Consider the following 20,285-nt stretch of genomic DNA (forward strand, 5'->3'; position numbering starts at 1 on the left):
ATTACCACCGCTCAGGGACTGTGGCAGACATTTCTGTTTCAGAGCACACTTGCTGAAACGCCTGATGGACTTTTAATGTATACCCACCTCATCGTTTATACCCACCACTCTGACAGGTTGAATAAAAGATGCCTTCATGCTTCCTGGTCTTTCTAGAGTCATTTGTAAGTCATGGATGATGGGATGTTTGAAGACCAGTCGAGAGGGGATATTTCTCCCCATCATCCCCATGCAGTGGATTGGCTGTCTCATCAGGTCCCCACCTGCTGCTTGCAGGCACTGAGCTCAGTGGGGCTCCTGGAAGGGCATCAGGATGCCCACAGCACTTCTGTACTTGCAGAGCCCTCCAGCAGACAGCCACAGTGGTGTAAGGATGGCACCACAGAATGCTATGGACCTCCTGAGATCATCTAGTCCAACCCACTGCTGAAGCAGGTTTCCTACAGTAGTTTGCACAGGAAAGCATTCAGGTGGGTTTTTGGATATCTTTGGAGAAGAAGACTGCCCAGTCTCTCTAGGCAGCCTGTTCCAGTGCTCTGTTATCTTCGTAGTAATAAAGAAGTTTTCCCTCGTGTTCACATGGAACTGCTTGTGTTCTGCTTTGTGCCTTGGCCTGTCAATAAGCACCGCTAGAAATGACCTTATCCTTCACACTATTCTTTCTCATGTACTTTTTACTGAAGATATGGAAGAAAGGCATTGGTGATACCTTCATTTTAACGTTAGGCCAAACTAATAGTTTGAGCATAGTTGGAGTGGATCAATGAAAGCTTTTCCAGAAAGATAAAATCAGTAGCTAGCCTTGTTAATTGTCTGGGTGTTGAGTCTTTTTTTTTTTTAATTGAATCTGGATTTTTTTTTTTTCCATAAGCATCAAGGAATTATCAGTAAAGACTTTTGAGATGCAGTAGTAATCTTCCTTCCTGCTTGTGGTTTTGGCTAATGCTTTCTTTCCTTCATCCAGGCTTCCAAGATCCCGCAGAACTGCTGGCCACTGCTCGTATTTGTGAATCCAAAAAGCGGTGGTCTGAAAGGCCGGGATCTGCTGTACTGCTTCAGAAAGCTGCTGAATCCACATCAGGTCTTTGAGCTTACCAATGGTGGTCCTTTGCCTGGGTATGTTGTAATGTTTTTTCTGGTTATTGATGGTGACTTTGTTAGGTGTTTTGTGATGGCTTTTCTTCAGGCAAGATCAGATTCTGTTCTTGTAAGGATATTAATTGTGTCTGTTCTTTGCTTGGACAGCAGAGTAGAGAATCAGACTGGTTCTTACTGGTATTTAAACAGACTTTCCTTTTCTGTGCAGAGAACAGATTAGTTCCCGATGTATGTATGTTTATCAAGTCTAACAGATCCCACGCCTAGGAAACTCACGTGTCCTCTACAATTAATGCAAATACACTTATGACTGAAAACAGTAGTCTTTTGTAAATAAATGGATACCAAAAGAAAAATGTCATGTTGCCTTACAAAAGTGCTCATTTTTGCTTTCATTTCTTCTAACATGCCGTGGAAAACGAACAGGGAAGTATAATAAAGTTTTCTATTTTGACTCTTGAAAGTTGGCCACAGTTGCAGAATTAACGGGGCCTGCCCAGTCACAGCTGCAGCGTTTCTCACCCTGAGATACAGAACGTAGTGTGATTGCAGGGAGGCACTAAGTGATTACTAGATTTAATCAGCACCATTTTGTTAACACTTCATAAAACTGAAGGCAGTGATTGCAGCCTACTTGGAGTAGCCTCGTTATGCACTGCGTTTTAACAAAGAACTCTTGTGACTCAACCTTCGAAACAAATGCTTTCAAGAGAGAAATGTAGCCTATGCAGGAAGCAAGTTAAACAAGTTGCACAAACTTTTTGGTCTGAGTTTTGTAATTTTGTTATGTTTCTAACGTAGTTGAGACTGCAGCTGTGGTAGTTAGTTCATTTTGCTTTCCCCATGAAGTATTTCTGTAGATGTACAGCAGAATGCTTCTCCTTGCTTACTGCTTGTCGTGAGATGTGAGTAGAAATTATTTTGCAGTCCTGTTGTGTAGGATGAAAGGCCAAAAAGAGTGAGAACAAACAAAATAGTACTATGAACAAAAAGTCCTATCAACATTCCACACTTGGCAGCTCAGGAATGACTAAGTAAAAAAAAATTCAAAACCTCTGCAAAGATTTAAGATGTTCATTTGGAAACTCTGAACAATTTGACCTATTTGGTGAGGAAACAAGTGATTAACAATTGGTCTCCAGCTGCAAAAAGTCGTAGGAGAGTGTGGTTTTCACTCTTTTTTAAGAATTCAGCTATAATGTGTTATGTTAAATAACATAAGTAGGGGCTGCTTTTTTTGTACTGCGTTGTAACGCTTCTTTTCCCCTTGGCTTTGTTTCTAAATGGAGGTTTCATACGTTCTCCAAAGTCCCCTCCTTCCGAGTGCTGGTGTGCGGAGGTGATGGCACCGTGGGTTGGGTTCTTGGTGCACTGGAGGAGATCAGGCACAAGCTGGTGTGCTCAGAGCCTTCTGTTGCCATCCTGCCTCTGGGAACAGGTGAGAACTGGGACAAGCGCTAGGTTGAGGACTGCTCAGTGCGTGCTGAAGACCTTGCCTTCATTCTCCGTGGACTTTCTGTGTTGTGTTTGGGAGCGCTAATTGCTGGGAGGAGGGACTGTCATGGGCATAAGCCCTAAGTAATGAACATGGGAACATGGGCTTGGAGGCAGACAGCAGGAACCATCTTCCCACGTGGCTCAGGGTTCTATTAGCTTGTGTTCAGCAGGTATTGACCCACATTCTTTTAAAGCTTGTTTTCTAGTATAGTGTGGATCTGATCTCTCCTACCCAGTCTGAAGGTGTGCCTGCCGCAAAGTTAAATGCATGTAGTCTTCAGTAAATATTCCCTTTGTTTTGTCCCTGGAGAAGTTATCCAGCTGGGATGTGGCTTAGAGAGAGGCATTCAATGGCCCAGCACGTCGCTGCTGACTGGTCTGCGTGCAGCTTCTGCACTGGTCCAGCAGCTGGAAATCCAGATGGATCCCTGCCTGAGGCCTTGTGCCTGCTTATCCTCCAGAAGGTTTGCCTTCATGTATCCACCTGACAAACCACTGCTGAGGATGCCAGGACTCGGTAGCCAGCTGTGGATAGCATGCACAGGGATCTGCTTGCCAGCTGGTTGTGCTTCCTGAGTGAGAAGGAGCTACGGTATTGCTGTGGCCATGTCTGAGTGGATAGCACTTGGAGAGGCCAAAATATTCTCCCCTTGACAACCAGTGCTGCACTGCGGGGCTGTGAATTCAGCTGTGTGCTGACTTGGTAACAGTTTCTTCCTTTGCGTTTTTCAGAATTTTTCAAATGAAGCAGAATATCTGTGTGTGACACAAAGGCAGCCGTAATGCTGGGATATGTTTTATGGTTGACTGACTTTTCAGTCTAGTTGTGCTGCTTTCATGACTTACTTTGAGCACTTTACAGTTATTTAAAGAGCAGAGCTGACGGAGTTGTTGGTGCTTTACAGCTAACTTAAAAATGCCGTCACATTTTGGGGCTTTTTGTTGGTGCCCAGGTAATGACTTAGGACGAGTTTTGCGCTGGGGAGCTGGCTACAGTGGGGAGGACCCCTACTCCATCTTGGTTTCTGTGGATGAAGCAGACGACGTTCTGATGGACCGCTGGACTATTCTGTTGGATGCTGAAGAGCCCGCTGAAGGTGCAGAGAATGGCATGGCAGAACCTGAGCCCCCCAAGGTGAGATGAGGTTTGGCTTGGGTTTGACTCGCAGAAACACTCGTTCTCTTGAAGTCAGAAGAAATGCAGTTATTGGCATGGTTGATCTCCTGCTGCTCACTTACCTGTGCTTGGGCCTTAGTATTTCTTAGTGAAGATAGTGCTGTGCCTGGATCCAGCTCTTCAGTTCTGGTGGGATGGTTGGTAGCAGAACACCTTTCTTTATTGCTCGGCAAAAAGTATCTGATAGCACATTAATGTGAAGATTTACCTGTCAATGGCATGCCTATTTGTTTTGCATTTACATTTGAGAAATGCATTTCTCAAGTAAGGGAGGCCAAACACTTCCCATAAGACTAGTGAAACTTGAGCAAAAAAATGCGTATTAGACTAGTGTGGTCTTTCTTGTTACAGCTCAAAAAATAACTGTAAGTTACAGAAATACAGAGGAGGTAAATCCTCCTGTCATCACACTGCCTTCGTGCTGCTGTAAATGCAGCGTCTGTTTTATATTCTTGGAGGAAAAGGCCCTGAACTTTGGTTTGCATTTCTTGTCTCTGTTGAGGAAAATAAAGGCGTTGATTGTGAATGGTGATTTCAGAGCTTTTGTGGATACTGGTTCTGTTTATTTTCTGACAGAATCAAGAAACTGGGTAGAAGAAGGGGGAGCGAAAAGAAAAAAGAAAGCTGTAATAATGGTAGTCCTTGTCTAACATTTTTTGTGTAGTTGCTGGAAAGTCACAGGCATTGTGTGGGTCAGAGAACTTAAGCTGCTGATGTTCTGGGTATTTTTATTTAGGTCTGCCCTGAGTGTTCCTGATCTGCTTCTTAGAGACTGAAGGTGTGGGAATCAAGAGCTGGCATAGAAAAGCTGTGGAGTGAGCTGGCATACAAAGGAAGGATCAATAGGAAAAACAGTAGGGATCTGCAGAACCTTGAGGTTGTTATATAGGGAGCTATTTAAAATGCAGCTGAGTAGGTGAAGTCAAGTTCTGAACTCGTGGCATGGGGTTGCTGCCAAAAATAATAGTGGTGTTAGTGTTTAGTAATTTATATGTAGCTGTTGCATAGAACTTCTTCGCTTTGAGAAGCTGGGTTGGCTTTATTTCTGCATTTATTTTTATGTCTGCCTTATCATACTCATTTCTTGAAATAAGATTAAGTGTTGAAATTCGTAATAACTTGGGAATAATGACAGTACGTATAAACAACTGCTTTATTTTTAGTGCTGTTTTTCTGGAAAACGTTCCTGAATTTGTCAAGATGCAAATAACTTGGAAGAATAATCTACGGGTCTTCCTTTTGTTGAAGAGTTTTGGAACCTCTGCATTTAGGAATGTAAGCCTTGAGGAAATAATACAAATAATTCTTCCCCTTTTTATTTATTTATTTTTTTTTTGACAGATTGTACAGATGAACAATTACTGCGGTCTTGGCATTGATGCAGAGTTGAGCTTGGACTTTCATCATGCTAGAGAAGAAGAACCAGGGAAATTTAATAGCAGGTAATCCTGGGGAAAACAGAAAAGGGGAGGTGGAAGTTATGTAGTATCCCAGAGCTTCCAATTTATGCTGTGGCTGATAATCTTGCTACAAGTGTTCACAAATAATGTTGCTTGAGGCAAAACTGGAACAGGCAGGAGTTAAAAAAGCCATGAACTTCTTAGGCGTACAATTTGTTTGGCTTTTTGTTTTTCCTTTTTTTTTCCTTTGTGTTCCAAGAGAGAACATAAGATAAGTTTTTTGGAAGCCCTGTTATTATTATTCACTGTACTTACTTGCCAATGACTTCAATGTCAAATTCAGTAAAATTTCAAGTTAGTGGAAATATCCCACTGAAAGCCTTTAGCAGGAGAGAAGGCAATGCTGCTGCACGCTGTGTGTTTGCCACCCTCATGCAGTGCTGTGGCAGTATCTGCATGCATGCTGGTCATTACAATTTTTAAAATATCTCTGAGTCACAAGCGAGGCAGTGCAGTAAGGTTTTGTACTTTGGGTCAGAGCAATCCCAGTTATGCATGCAAACTGGGAGAAGAAGTCCCTGGGAGGTGCCCTGATGAGAAGGGCTTAGGAATGAAAACTAACCATGAGCCAGCAGTGTGCCCTTGCAGCTCGGAAGGCAAATGGTGTCCTGGGCTCCACCAGCAGAGGGGCAGCCAGCAGGGACAGGGAGGTGATCGTCCCCCTCTGCTCTGCTCTTGTGAGGCCCCTGCAGCACTGCGTCCAGGGCTGGAGCCCCCAGTACAAGGACAGAGCTGTTGGAGAGGGTCCAGAGGAGCCACAAAGATGATCAGGGGCTGCAGCACCTCTCCTATGAGGAAAAGTTTAGGGAACTGGGCTTGTTCAGTCTGAAGAAGGAGGAACCTCACTGCAGCCTTCCAGTATTTAAAGGTAGATTATAAACAGGAGGGAAATCAAATTTCTACATGGGTAGATTTTGATAGGACAAGATAGTTTTAAAACCAAAGGAGTTTTAAACTAAAGGAGGGGGCATTTAGATGTCAGGGGGGAGGTTTTTTTCTGATAGGGTGTGAGGTGCTGGGGCAGGTTGCTCTGAGAGGTTGTGGATGCCCCATCCCTGGAGGTGTTCAAGGCCAGGTTGGATGGGGCTCTGGGCAACCTGATCCAGCACTTGATCTGAGGGTTGGCTAGTGAAACTTGGAACTTGGTGATACTTGGGATTCCTTCCAGCCCAAGCCCTTCTTTGATAAAAAGCATGCAGGTGAATCAATAACAGCACTTGGTTTTGTTCCTGTAATTATTGAACCCGATGAGAGAAAAAAATCACATTTGTGTAATTAATCAGTAACTCTTCATAGGAGTTGTTCTTGACTGCTCTTTACTCCGTATGTTCGCAAGCTAATATCCTCTCAGTTGCCAGAACAAGCTATTACAGCTGCATAGTGTTCCAGTCTCATCTATTAAGAATCTTCTCTGATCTCACCGTTCTTGCATGTTTTATCAATGCAGATGTTGCTCATATATCTCCTAAAGTGTTGAGTAAGATACTGATGTTCTCCTTACTGACACAATATTTAGGAGTTATCCTTTGATCTTTATTTCCCTGTGCGCTTTTAATCTGTCTCATCTTTAGCATCACGTGGTGTGCAGCATCTGCAGTGCAGTGAGCAGTGACTTGATATCCCTCTTGCAGACCTTCAACATGCCTATTTGGACATGGTGCAAGAATATCTTGGAGAGCGTGTGGGAAAAACAGCGCTTTGGTGGTTTGGGGTTTTTTTTTTGCAAATCTAAAAGACTGTATGGTTCTGTGATTCAGGGTCTGAGAAAGAAGTATGAATTACCAATTGATGCTGAAGTATTGTTTCACAGGGACGAGCAGCTTCTGCAGACTAATGCTGCTGGCACAATTGCTGCCTTTCAGCGTCTGTAATGATAACTGTTAAAACTGCTGCTTTCCCCTTTCCCAGCATATGCAAATGCACACTCTCTTGCCAGCCAGATGAGCTCACCCTTCTTTTTTTCAGTGAATTAACTGAAAAGCATGGTGATTGAACACCAAATGCAGCAGTAGCTGTCACACAAGCAGTGCTGCATGCAAGATGGGGATGTTGGACGGTGCAGTCAGAGTCTGCATGGAAGAAAATGCGCATGTGTGCTCTCTCTGATTCGATACCTTAGGTTGGTCAGTGTTGTGAGAACTCTGAGCACCCTGGCGCCATGCTGTGCGGTGTCTTTGCAGACTCCAGACTCCATTCCTGGGTCTGGTAGCTCACAGTGCAGCGGTGATCAGTTGCAAACACAGCACGGTGTTTTGGCAGTGGTGATTTCTGTGTGTTGGGTGTCAGGTTTTATGAGAGTGTTCCCATGGTGTAAAACTGAGGATCAGGGCATCTGCCTTCATTCTTAGTATTCATATTTGAATGCTGGCTGTTTCTGTAGTGCAGTGCTTGCAGAAAAACAAACCAAAGGGCCATTCCTGGGCTGAATAGGCCAAGTCTCCACACTAATCAGAGCAGTGGGATGTTACCTCAGTATCTGTACTCCAGAACGTTCCAAATAATTCTGGGGTGACATAATGGTGCAGTGTTGCAGCCGAGCTTATGCAGAGAGTCGTGGCTCCATGGGGACAACCCTGCACAGGAGGCCCTGCTCTCCCCCTCATCCACAGTGCAATTCACAGCAGTGGCTGCAGTGTGAGCCTTACGTTGCAGTACAGACCTTGAAGCCAGTGAGCACAAATAAAGTGCTTCGAAGATGACTAGTCTTCCCTATATTGCCAATTAAATGTGGTTCAGCTACTATCTGAACGCTATATTTGGGTTTACTTTAGAAGATGATGCTTCTTTCTGCCAAATGGGCGAGTTAGTTTGTTGTTCAGCAGAGTTAGCAACAGACTGATGACTTTGGTTGGCACTCCTTCCACCAAATCATGCCCTACATGAGGATACTCAAAAAAGAGCAGTATCTCTGTCTATTTGGGTGTGCAAGGTTCACTCTCCCAAGCCTGGCTAACTTTTAATCATAAAGTCTGCCCCCTTCAAAGCCACAAGGTAGATTTTGGCATGGTAATGATACAGAAGTCTAATTTTCTCTTTTTTTTTTTTTTCCCTCTGTGTCTTGACACAGTTCCTAGCTGAAATGGAATGCATATAGAAGAATGTAGTGATAGGCTTTTGTCTTTGGCAGTTTTTGCTCTTTGCTGTGTGCCAGCGTGTCCCGTGGACTCTGAGGTCTATAGTGCTTTCTTTGCAGTCACGCAGTTGAAAACTGTGTCTGCAGTTACAGCTCTCTGTCGTATTCTTTTTGTTTCCTCAGGTTCTCTCTTGATGTAACTGAAGTTCTGATTTCTTGGTGGTACTTAAAGTGTTTTGTTTCTTAGCTGTATTATTTTTCAATTGTAGTTAATACATTCAAATTAGACAAAGCCTGTTTTAGCACAGACGCATCTCTTGGCCTTGTCTGGAGTGGAGGCAGATGCCCAATGGTCTTACATCAGATATCTTTATCTCAACTTTTTAAAACTGTTAACATGTACAGTGAATCATTCCCAGTGTAATAGTTTGAAAGAACTGAACAGTCTCTGCCTGGTGAGTGGACTTGGAGCCACGTGCTGAACTGGCTGTCGTCACCACATGAACATAACTCAGACATGATGTTAGGGATGTTCTGTGGGTTGGATTCCAGCGACAGCGCTGTGCTCGCAGGGTCAAATAATGGAAATTGATGCTTTTTATTTCAGGGCTCTTTAAGGTTGCTGCATATCTCAGTGTTTCCATTATAGAAGAAAATACCAGTGTTTGTTTACATAACTTAAAATATTTTGACGTCTCTAGGGATGCCGTAAAATCTTCCTCATCTTTTTTTACTCCAAAATTAGATACCATAGAGCTCTGTCACTGATTAACACTACAAAGCATATTTTCAGTTTCCACAGCTGAGCCTGGCTTAACTGAACGAGCAATACATAAAGTCCAAACTCAGAAGTGTTTGTGCCTTGACTTTGTGCTTTGATTATTTTGTCAGCGCATGATGAAGCAGTTCAGAATGTTCCATGAGGACTCCGAGGTCCTAACCAGCATTACAGTTTTTCAGCCCAAAAGTTTACTTGTCAAAGAGGCATTGCCTTTCTGCATCTCTGTATCTCCACGGGCCTTCACAGCACAGTTCCTCTCTTAAATAAAAGATGTATTAGGTAGCACTTTGTGGCTTAGCTTTCTTTCTGTAATAAAGCTGTAAGAGTTCATAGAGGTTTTTAGTCAAAGAACTCTTCAAGCATACCTGCTGAGAACAGTGCTAGTGTGTGCTGACATGATGCTTGTCTGCTCCTAGGTTTCACAACAAAGGAGTTTATGTGAAAGTTGGGCTGCAGAAGATAAGCCATACCAGAAACCTTCATAAGGACATAAAGCTTCAGGTTGACCAGCGAGAGGTGGAGCTACCAAACATAGAAGGACTCATTTTTATTAACATACCCAGGTAAAAAGGAGAGAAAGTAACCTTTGTGGAGACGTACCTGCCTATACATGTGGCAGTGGTGCGTTCTCTTTGAGCATCTCCACAGTGTGGACTGGCAGGTCATTGTTAAAGTGTAATTTTGGTTATTGCCAAGCTCTGGGCTTGCAGTGATGCCTGTGGAGTCTCTCAACACCATTCTAACAGTGTTTTTTTCTGACCCTTTAAAACTCACAATCGTGCTCCAATAAAAGGTGTTATTACCTTGTTTTCCCAGTGCAAAACCCAGTACAGCTGCTCCTTCTCCTGTGTCCTAACAGTAATTAGTAACTGTATCATCACTGGAGACAGATGTGTATGGAGTTGGTGATGCTGTTTTCTGGATAGCTGTGGAATGCCCACACCTCTGAAAATGCTGGCATTGTTGCAGACACTGCACAGACACCAGCAGGGAGCTGGAGGGAAAGCTGTAGGAAATGTGACTTCCTTAAATTTGCTGGTGATAAGAGTGATGTTTTTTAATTTGTGTAATAACAGCAATGCATTAGTGCAGCTATACTGTTTTTTTTTCAAATATGCTCTAGCCTTAAACCTCTCTGTATGTGATTTCAGTCTGCTTTGAATGTGTTTCATCTTTTCATTCATATGCCAGGAGTTGGATATGGTGATTCCTGTGGGTCCCATCCAGTGTGGGATAATTCTGTGGTTCACTTGTATTTATATACACATACAGAAATGTGCACACTCATGCATATGTTGCATACGAGAGCTGTGGAGAAGATCAGGGTTAGCACTGGGCAGGCAGTGCACCTAAAGAATAAGCAAGTTATAAGAATGAAGAAGGTCAATACTGCACAAAATGCAGAAGTTTCTTTCGTTCCCCAACGACCTCGACAGAATGCTTCCAAATTCTAGGAGAGCATTTCTTGCTCTTAGTGCAGGAAAGCTCGACTTCTCCCTCCCTCTGGAGATGAGCAGAGTGCTGAGGTTTTGAAGCCTGACAGAGAAGAGGTCCCAGGTGGGCTGGTCACTGTGTGTGTTCTCTGTGCAGCTGGGGGTCTGGAGCTGATCTCTGGGGCACTGACAGTGATGAGCGCTTTGAGAAACCACGCATTGATGATGGCCTGCTGGAAGTTGTTGGTGTCACTGGCGTTGTTCACATGGTAGGTTGTCGCTCTGCTGCAAATAGAGGAAATACATTTCAGTGAGCCTCTCTGGTAAATATACTCTTCTCAGATTGATTTATTTTCATAATGAACTGCATCTGAAAGGTGAACAGTCCTAGCAGGTATGCATCAGTGCTGGAATTATTATAGAATTATTTGTTCAGGTTCTTGTTATGTAGTACAGAAATGGTTATAGACCATAAACAGAGCTCACGGCAGCATCAGCTGTCTGCAAAGAGATGTTCAGGAGTTAGCTGTAATTGCTGTGCCCATTCCTGGCTGCAGGGCCTGGTAGCCTGTGTGTTAGCCTCCTTGGAAGACCCGTATTTAGATATAAGACGACAGCAGACAGAATGGAAAGTGAAGAAACTCATGGCTGCATGAAAAGAGTGAGAATTGTGAAGAGCATGTTAAAAGAGTGTGGTTCAGAGGCTACATGCGTATGTAGGCATGGGACACAAACACACATGGATGTTATGGAATGCATTACTTTTGTGTTAAGGTTTTGGCCTTCGTGTTTGGTATCTGTACACATTCACCAGGACAAATTTTGGAAGCAAAGTTGACTTCTGTGGTTAACGCTGATCCAGTAGTTGAAGACGAATATGGAGTTGAGTATGGCAAAGCTCCTCTGTGTTTTATGATAACGTACCTTCAGATTTTGGAATTCTGCACCACAGTCTGTGCTTAGTTAGGTGTTTTAAATTAATTTACTACTTTATGGAGGAGGGAAGTAAAAGCAAACAGGACTTTTCTGAGTGTGTGCTCCTTTGCCAACAGGAAAGTTCAAAGTAACTGTGTAAAGTTATTTGGCCTCTGGCAGCAGGCAGGCACTGAGTTCTTGTCCATAAAGTAACTTAAATAATTAATTTTGCATCCTTAAAGGCATCCTATGCCTACTTTGCTTAAGCAGTTCTTGTACTTGAAACTTAAAATATCAGTAAGAATAAAATTGTATTCACCCAGTTCATGTGCAGCTAATACTTGTGCTTCTTGTTTATCGGGGTGGTTGATAACCTTGGCTTTTACTTCTTAACAGGGTCAAGTCCAGAGTGGTTTTCGTTCAGGCATCCGCATAGCCCAGGGCTCATATTTTCGTGTAACGCTCCTAAAGCCAATTCCAGTTCAAGTTGATGGAGAGCCCTGGATTCAAGCCCCAGGACAGATTATTATTTCTGCTGCAGGACCAAAGGTAATGGCTCTAAGTTTGTCTCAAAAAACTGACCTTGTTCCTTCAGTGATGTTGGTCTGTTATGTTGCTCATCAGTTGTGTTCTTAACTTCAGAAGAGCTAGTCAACACCGTGTGGTCATTGTTGGGTGAGTGAACAGCCATTTCTACAGAGAGTTGTTTGACAGCCTTCTCCAGTGGCTCAGATGAGGATTGTGTTCAAGAAGGTAGAAACTGAGCTCCAGCCAAATGACTCCATTTATTTCCCTTACTGAGATGTGCAGGTGGTGTTGCTTGCCCTGAAGCTGATGGTAGTTATGAGGGCCGTGGTAGGACTCCAGTGAGTGAGGACAGAAGAGTCTGCTGGCTGTGCTGGTGGGGGAAAGATATGTCCGAAAGCAACAAAGGAGAAAACTGAACAGTGGGGGAGGAGAGTCTTGAGAAAAAGAGGCTTTTGAGTTCATTAGTGTCTGCTTATTCCTAGTGTCTCAGTGTGTATATACAGAAGAAAAAGAGCATCGACTACCTAAGCATTAACTTTCATTTTCGTATTGAAATTGTGAAATCAACATTTTGTGTGTAACCTTAAGGAAGCCTTTTTAATTCACAGAAATTTGTTGCCATGGGCAGTCTGAGAGACCACATTGCCCCATTAGGAAAGCTGCCAAAAAAATGGCGCTTGTAGGCAAGAAATGGGTTAAAAAGAGGATCATAACTTCAGTGTTTGGGAATATGTTAAGCCTGAGGGCTGGGACTGGGGAGGGAGAGATGCAAGCTTAAATTGGCTTTCCAGTGAGAAATATTTCTGTCCTTAAGGCTGGTGACTGTCAAAGTTACCTGTATGCATGTGTATTTCTATGCTTGTCCATTGACAGATATGCACGTACACACTTCTGTACACACTATGTACATATACCTACATGGGCCTATTTATTTATGTAAAAAGCATTAAATCCTAGCACTAAGGGTGGGTGTTTCACTCAGCTATGTATTTTAATTTTATTTTTTTTTTGCAGTTCAACTCTTTACTCGTGTATTAGTTGTCTTAGACCTGCTAGCAGGTCTGAGATATTTGAACACTTAGATATGAACACATATTTCAACTCCAGATATTTGAACACTCCTTCATTTTCTTTAAAAACTTTGCGTTTTAGGTTCGTATGTTGAAAAAATCCAAGCAGAAAAAAAAAAAACTGGAAGCCTGAGAGAGATGAGAGTGGATAGCATGTGAGCATGCAGAGGAGGACCTGAACAGAGACCTGTGCTCAGAATGGATGCAGCACAACTGAAGATAGCTCGGTAAAAGCGAGCTGACAACTGGTGAAGAAGCGTTGTTTATGAGTGTGCCTTCATTACATTTTGATAGTACTGGGTTCTACTTAGTCTTTCAGAGATAGTGCCTCGTTGTTACAAGTAACTGTTATGTACCACTTGCCTCATTTGAGATGTTTTCTTTGGGTTGCTCTTCCATAAACTGTTGCCCTTTTTTTTTGTGTCTTTGGCCACCAGGGCCGAAGAAAGATTATGAGATGCCAAGCTTCCTGCTTCTGCTCTCACAAAGACTCTTCCCGTCCTCCCTGCTTTTTCTTTTAGAAAATTATTCCATAGAAAAACTTGGTGCATCCTTCCATAAATTAAACTGTGTTGTTTTAAGTTAATACCTACAGTAACCTCTGTACAAAAGGCAAAGACATGAGCTGCAGAGAACTCCTTGGATCAGTCAGAATAACACAGCTGGAACAGCACTGCCTTAGAAGAGAGAAAATACAGAACACAGGAGAGATGATTTCTCTAAAAGCCTGTTGTGCTAGGAAGTTGAGTCCAGTTGAGTCCAGCTATTTCAGAGAGTTTATTTCAACAGCAGGTGGACAGAATGGATGAAGGGCAAACAGCTTTTAAGTAAATTATCAGTTAAAGTTGGTAACAAAGCCTGTTTGAAAGGCGTTTGAATTTCAGCAGCCACCACTCCAAAGTAGAAAAGGAACAAGAATACCTGGTTCACTATTGCAGTACACTGTTGCAGTGGCTATTTTCTATCACTGAGAGCATTATCTTTAACAGCAGGCTTTTCTTCCTGTCTTTTCTTGTATTATCTCATGTTTGCTTATTTGTTGGGCTGCTATTTAAAAGCCAGCTCCAAGACTGTAACTAATTAGTGTAAAGCAAGTACCATATAGTGTTCTCTGAAGTGAATATGGAGTAGTTTCACTCAGGAGTTTTAGGAGGTACTGAAGCCTGTAGAGTGCATGTAACATTCTGTAGGGTTCAGGAGAGTGGGAATATGATACCTGTCATGAAAACTCACCCTGTCAGCTTTTTCAAGTACTCTGTGGGTGTTGTTAGCAGTTGTGGGCCCAGCGACTCTGACTTTACCTTCCCCCTGGGATGAATGTGTGCGCTTCTGAGTTCAGCCCTCTCTCATCTCTGTGACATTGACATCACCTCTCTTTGCCTACCTGCCTGCTGCTCCTGCAAGGATCCAGCGGCTCCTTCATAGCTTCCTGCTGGAGGCTGGAACTAGAGCAGATGCTTAGTCCTGTACTGCACTACATGTATCTGCTGTCCATGTCCACAGTCATGTTGGTCTGCAGCAGCCAAACCTTTCCTGTCGTGCATTGTGCACTGTGCAGGAGGAGAGTGTGTGGATCTTCATCTCCTGATCACTAGGCGTGGGATTGTCTCTGCTTCAGGACCTGGACAGGAAGGATCCACTGGAGTTCCTGTGGCATCCTGGTACCAGCGTTCCAAGCAGCAGGAACATATTGTACTTCAGGCTGTGCTTTCAGGCTTATAAGTTAGAAATCTTAAACACGTTGTTGCTAGTTGTAGTTGTCCAGAAAGCCAGAGAAACTGCTTTTTGTCCTTGGGGTAGCTGAAAGACTGCATAGTCTAATTGCTGACTCAGACATGGAGAGGAAAGCTTCACTTTTTGTTACAGAAAACACACATGAGCTTTTAAGCTTGTGGTACTGACCGTCTTCTACAGCCCAAATAAATAAAAGAGTCTGGCTGTTCTTCTAGACGCACATCATCCTGCAGCATGCAACTGACAGTGCTTTGTGTTCTTGGCTTGTTAAGGGCCTGGCTGTGTCTCCCTGTTGCTTAGTATCTGTTATCTGAAATAACATGGAACTCGTGGGCCAGAGTATTTTAATCAGAGGGCCCCATGCTGTGACATATCATTCCGTGGGGATTTTCCATCTCTGTTACAAGGCTGACTCAGGGCAGCATTGTGGTAGCAAAGTGGCACAAATACAGCCTTGTTCTTGCAGCTGCCCAAGTGGATCCTGCTGATGCATACAAAGGCTTTTAGTTTTCTTCTTCTCTTTTCTCTTTTTTCCATAAACTGATTCTCACATGTTGTTTGAATAGATTAAGTAGATGAGTGCCACGCTGGAATGAAAATGTATCTTAAGGAAAACACACTTGGCATTTATGGTCTCCCTGCATCATAAAATGATTCTTAGTATGTTTTGAAGGCAAAATAGATTCCTGAGCAGTTGCGAAAGAAAAACTCTTGTAAAATTTTTAAGAGAAGAAACTCTGTTGTGCTCTCTGCTAAGCTGTACCAGCTTCAGGTACTGTAAGGCCAGCACATCAAAGGGATCATACATTTGTTTTTCTTAATTTTCTTTTTTTTTTTTTTTTTCTTTTTTTTACATTTTTATCACTCTGGGTGTCTCAGAAGGCCTAATATTTTCTTCCGTAGCCTGTAAAACTTCCTTGAAGAGAGGTGCTAACTCTTTACACTTAGTATGAAACATCTTGACTTAGCCTTTGCATTGAACATAATGAGGCAGTACAATTAATATCACAGTGGGCAGATGTATGGTTCTGACAACTCAGTGCAAAGAGGAGTGCTGTATGAGTGCTTCCTGAGTACCTAGCTTTAGGCAAGGCAGTAAGGAAAGCACTGGGAAGGAAGAGGCTCATGGTGCCCAGACAGGTGCTGATCAGTCAGAAACCACAGCTGTAGACAGAGAAGTGGCACAGGCTGCGCCGTTCAGGCACACTCCTTCATCCTCTCTGTATCCCCTGTCTTCTCACCCACAACTGTGTTCAGCACACACAGTACTGATCCCTCACTTGGTGTCCTACTGGGCTTTCCTTGCACGGAGAGAGAGGTCCTAGAAGCCGTGGTGCATTTCAAGTGTCCTGGTGCAGCAAACAAATAGGGTGGTGGTCAGTTGGGTAACATCTGCTTTTAAATACATTGCCTCTGTCCTGGATTAGGAGAACAAAATTTGGAAGGTTATCCCTGAGATGTTGGTACTGCATCAGAAAATTTGATATTATTTTCTCCCATGAATTTTAGACTTGTTTTTTGTAGTTTAAATTCTGATGCTTCCATTGTAGTCAAAAACACTTTGTTTATGTGTGTGAATGTTTACATATACGTGTATACATACACACACATTCTTAATGCAGTCTTTATTAATGTCCTGTAGCAGTGTGGCTTTGCAGCTTTTGCTGCATTGCAGCACTGTGATAGCGCTCACTTGGGCACCTTTCTCTCACCCTTGTGGTCAGGAGGCAGGGCAGCTTTCTTGTTGCACCCTCCTGGGCTGCCAGCATGTGATGGAGGTGTGCTTCCCAATACGATATGACAACAATAGAGCCAAAGCACAGCTGTGTTCAGAGTACGTGTTCTGCGCGTGTTCTATCGGAGCTCCTCATGTTTCGTCTACATGTCAGTTGTTTTAATGTGTTTAACTTCAATGGAAATGGCTACTGTAGTGTTTTAAAAGCCAGAAGCTGTAGTATGGTCGATACGAATAAGAAACAAAACTAAAAGAACTGCTGCAGGCTGTTGCTCATTAATCTGCATAGTTACCCTCCTCAAAGTACTGCACAGATTGTCTCTTTCAAAGTGCAAATAGTGCTCTTGTATCAGCTCTGTGATGTCACTGCAGGCTCAGGTGTGCATGTTACCTTGTAGCACAGCCCGTTGGCATGTAACTGTCTGTGTACCAAGTGAAACCTCATTTTGTGAGAGGATAACATAAAATGAACTGTGGTGACACCAAAAATGGACTCGTGTTGGAGACAGAACAGATGTTGCTGCATGGGTGTTGTACAGATATGCCATATGTTGTATGGCCACCAGCCCACACCCTGGCACTCATACCAAGAGAGCAGTCAGGAGTCCTTCAGTCTGCACCCCATACCTTTCCTGTACCACCATGGCACTAAGTGTGCATCTTCCCCTCCTGGTAAGCTGCTGTCCTGCCCTTTGGACTCTACTTTATGCTGAAACTGGTGACAGAAGCACGAGTGCCGGGTGTCGTATGTGTGCAGAGGGTGTGGGAATAGGCTCATGCTGTTGTTCCACTTCTGTGTTAGCTTCTGCTCCAACCATTTCACAGCTGTGCAGCAAAGATTCAGCAGCAGTTGGGATTCACGGGGCAGCACCGCCTCATTTTCAGCCCGTGACCTCGTGTTCTTCAGTGCACATATCACTTCACGTGCTTTTTGCACTTAGCAGAAAAGGTTAGATAGTCTTTGGGTTAGGTAGGTAAGTTAGATACGCTTAGGGTGTAGCAGAATGGCAGTGTTTTGTACTCTTATGTAAATATGGGGATGATTCTGCAGATCTAAAGATGCACTTTCAGGTAATGGTGAACGCAAGTTGGTAGAATGCAACTCTTTAAACTTCAGGAGCTTCTCTGACCACAGTGCTCCTTGGTCCCCATCTCTGATTCTGTTCTCAAGAGCTCTGCTTGGGAATGAGAGATGGCCCCTTCCCCATGTCACAGTGTGTATTTACAACTGACTGACTGAAGATTCATGTATATTTTTAAACTTACAAATTGGCTGCTAGTCTAAGGTTTAGGGTTGTTAGTCTGACTTTATAATGCTTTTGAAAGTGATGTTAAGGTTTATTTATAATGTCAGCATTTTCTGACTTGACACTTCCTTGGCTTGTAGGAGAGGTCCAGCTCAGAGCCCTTGTTCCTTTGCTGCTGGCTGTTTTGTTGAACAGTGTGGACATTTTGTGTATAGAATGCAGTAAAATACATGCAATTTACTGATTTTAACCTGCAGCCGGTCCAGCAGCTTCAATGTTTACAGGACAGTGACTACTGATTGTAAACCCACACACATCAGTTGATGCCGTGCCCCCTTTTTGCATCTTGGAAGCACTGTTTCTGCTTCCCATGACAGTTAACAAAATAGTTGCCTTTTGGTTTAGACTCTTTGCTATGTCCCTTTAAAGAGATTTACGTGTGGTTACGACTTTACTGATGTACAGTACAGAGTCTGTCTTATGAATCCACAAGTGTTGTATTGAACTTGTTTTCCAAAAGATTGACTTTATTTTTTGTGAAGATAATTTATCACCGTGTTTATAAGCAGTTCAGTGTTAAAGAGGTTGGTCCAAAGCCCTGAAGTAAATGTATTAAAGATGTATCACAGAGCAAAATATTTTTAGTAAGACAGTGGTGTTGGTGTAGCTACCCTTCTCAGCTCTCCTAGCAACACTCTCATTTAACAAGTCACCCTGGCTCAAGTGTGCTGCTTAGGAGCAGACTTGATTTCAGAAGATCTGGCTTCATTTACATTGTGCATATCCCCTTCTGGCAGCAGTTTCAAATGTAAACACCAGCTGTAGCGGCCTGAACTTTTCCCCAGTACAAATCACACAGCTAAGGAGCTTGCCCTGGTGCCTGACAGCAGGGGTGCAGCAGGTCTGGTGACGTCTGGCCCTTACGGTTGTCTGTCCCTGTCCAAAGGATGTGCCACACATTGGTCTCTTCGCTTTCCAGAGGAAACAAGGCTCAAACCAGATCCTTCCCTGTGTCAAATGCTTGCAGCTTGCCGAGCCATGGCATCTCTTTCTTTGTGCTGCTGATCTTGCCAAAGTGGGTAGCAAGAGGTGCTTGAAGAATTACTATTTATTGTGTTACTTTTAGGTGCTTTATGATGCCTTCACTGCTACTTTAAAAGAAAACTGTGGGGATCTGTATCATAGCAATAGCTGTATAACTTTAGCTTTCTGAACATGCCAAAAAGTAGTCCTTGAGTGGTTGAATTAGCAATGTCGTAGATAGTAGCAACCAATACCTTGAAAAAGCTGCAAGTTCTAATTAATAGGAGCATCTCTGCTTTGAATGTAAAGTGTCACAGAGTTTGTCATTTGCTAGAGGTTTCAGTGTCCCTCCCATGACACGTTAACTCTTCTCAGACTCTAGCTTGGTTATTGCTTAAATAACTGCATTTCACCTCTTGTCATTTAAGTCGGCCAACTTCAAGCGGATTTCTAACAAATGCCATTTTAATATCAAGATAGCTTTACGTGTCTAATAACATCTCTGCTGAACGTTCGAATACATTGGCAACGAATCAGGTTGGCCCAACAAGATGAGTTAAGCTGACCCCCAAACAGATGAGCTATCGTCTAGTGCTTACTCTTTGTGCACTTAATAGTTCTGGAAATAAATAAATAAAGTCTAAGTGTTAGCTTTCAAGTGCTCAAAAACTGTTTTCACGTTGCGTGCCTCAAACTAGTAATGTATTACCATACCTTTACTTGTGCACTGGTCTCAGAAACAGTGTAACTTGTTTCTCAGTGTCTGCCTTGCAAATCACTATGCTGTGCTAACTTGTCTACAAATAACATACCTAATGTACTAATTGGTTGAAAAGAGAGTTATTTATAGAAGATGGGCTTTCCTCATATATTTAAACATCTCTTTGTCTCTTTGGGTTATATTCATAGAATAATTCTGTATATATTTTGCAATATGTCTGTGTTTAATTTGATTGTACATTTTGCACTGATTTGAAACTGTGTATTCTACGTGTTATTTACAAGTTCCAGAGATCTATAACTAGAATTTGTCTGTGAAAAATACAACCTCTGTTCTGCCCTGGTCACTTGTGGAGTAGTGGTGCTTCTCTAAAAACAGCAAAGTACACTTACTCATCAATAAATGAGCTTTCATGTGGGCTCTTCTGCAGTGTTCTGACATGCTGCAGGAGGGTGGCTGTGTTGTAGCAGAGTTGTTCTTGTCTTTGCTGTTGGTTGCTGCCATTAACAGCTACACACAGCTGTGGTGTGCAGTGCTCAGTAGCGGTCAGGCGCTTCTGGAGCCATTACTTCTGTGGGTCACACTTAATCCAACTGCTGAGACCTGACCTGAGTCAGTGTTGTGTTGAGAGTTACTTCAGTGACTGTCCTTGGGAAAAGAGGTAAGCAAACAAAGTATCAGACTGCACATGGGAAAAAAAAGTAACCTTAAATTTCTGTGATTTAACCAAGCTGCATGCCAAATGTCTTGCTTTTACAATGGAAGGAAGATGTCCCTTTCTCTGCTACTAGAA

The 20,285-nt window shown here is 43.0% G+C and overlaps 1 protein-coding gene across 1 annotated transcript in view; it reads left to right on the forward strand.

Annotated features, from left to right (window-relative positions):
• DGKQ (diacylglycerol kinase theta) overlaps positions 1 to 19,903 on the forward strand; it is a 61,687-nt gene extending 41,784 nt beyond the window's left edge. Inside the window, exons 15-22 of the mRNA XM_042882881.1 lie at positions 965 to 1,116; positions 2,388 to 2,536; positions 3,549 to 3,730; positions 5,114 to 5,214; positions 9,503 to 9,649; positions 10,677 to 10,788; positions 11,831 to 11,983; positions 13,115 to 19,903. Of these exons, the coding sequence (XP_042738815.1) occupies positions 965 to 1,116; positions 2,388 to 2,536; positions 3,549 to 3,730; positions 5,114 to 5,214; positions 9,503 to 9,649; positions 10,677 to 10,788; positions 11,831 to 11,983; positions 13,115 to 13,165 (1,047 nt within the window). The 3' untranslated portion in view covers positions 13,166 to 19,903. The remainder of the gene's footprint in view (positions 1 to 964; positions 1,117 to 2,387; positions 2,537 to 3,548; positions 3,731 to 5,113; positions 5,215 to 9,502; positions 9,650 to 10,676; positions 10,789 to 11,830; positions 11,984 to 13,114) is intronic.
• Positions 19,904 to 20,285: the final 382 nt, after the last annotated feature.

This window comes from Lagopus leucura, unplaced genomic scaffold (assembly GCF_019238085.1).
Source record: "Lagopus leucura isolate 7727_CA_CO unplaced genomic scaffold, USGS_WTPT01 Super-Scaffold_100036, whole genome shotgun sequence".
Lineage (NCBI taxonomy): Eukaryota > Metazoa > Chordata > Aves > Galliformes > Phasianidae > Lagopus > Lagopus leucura.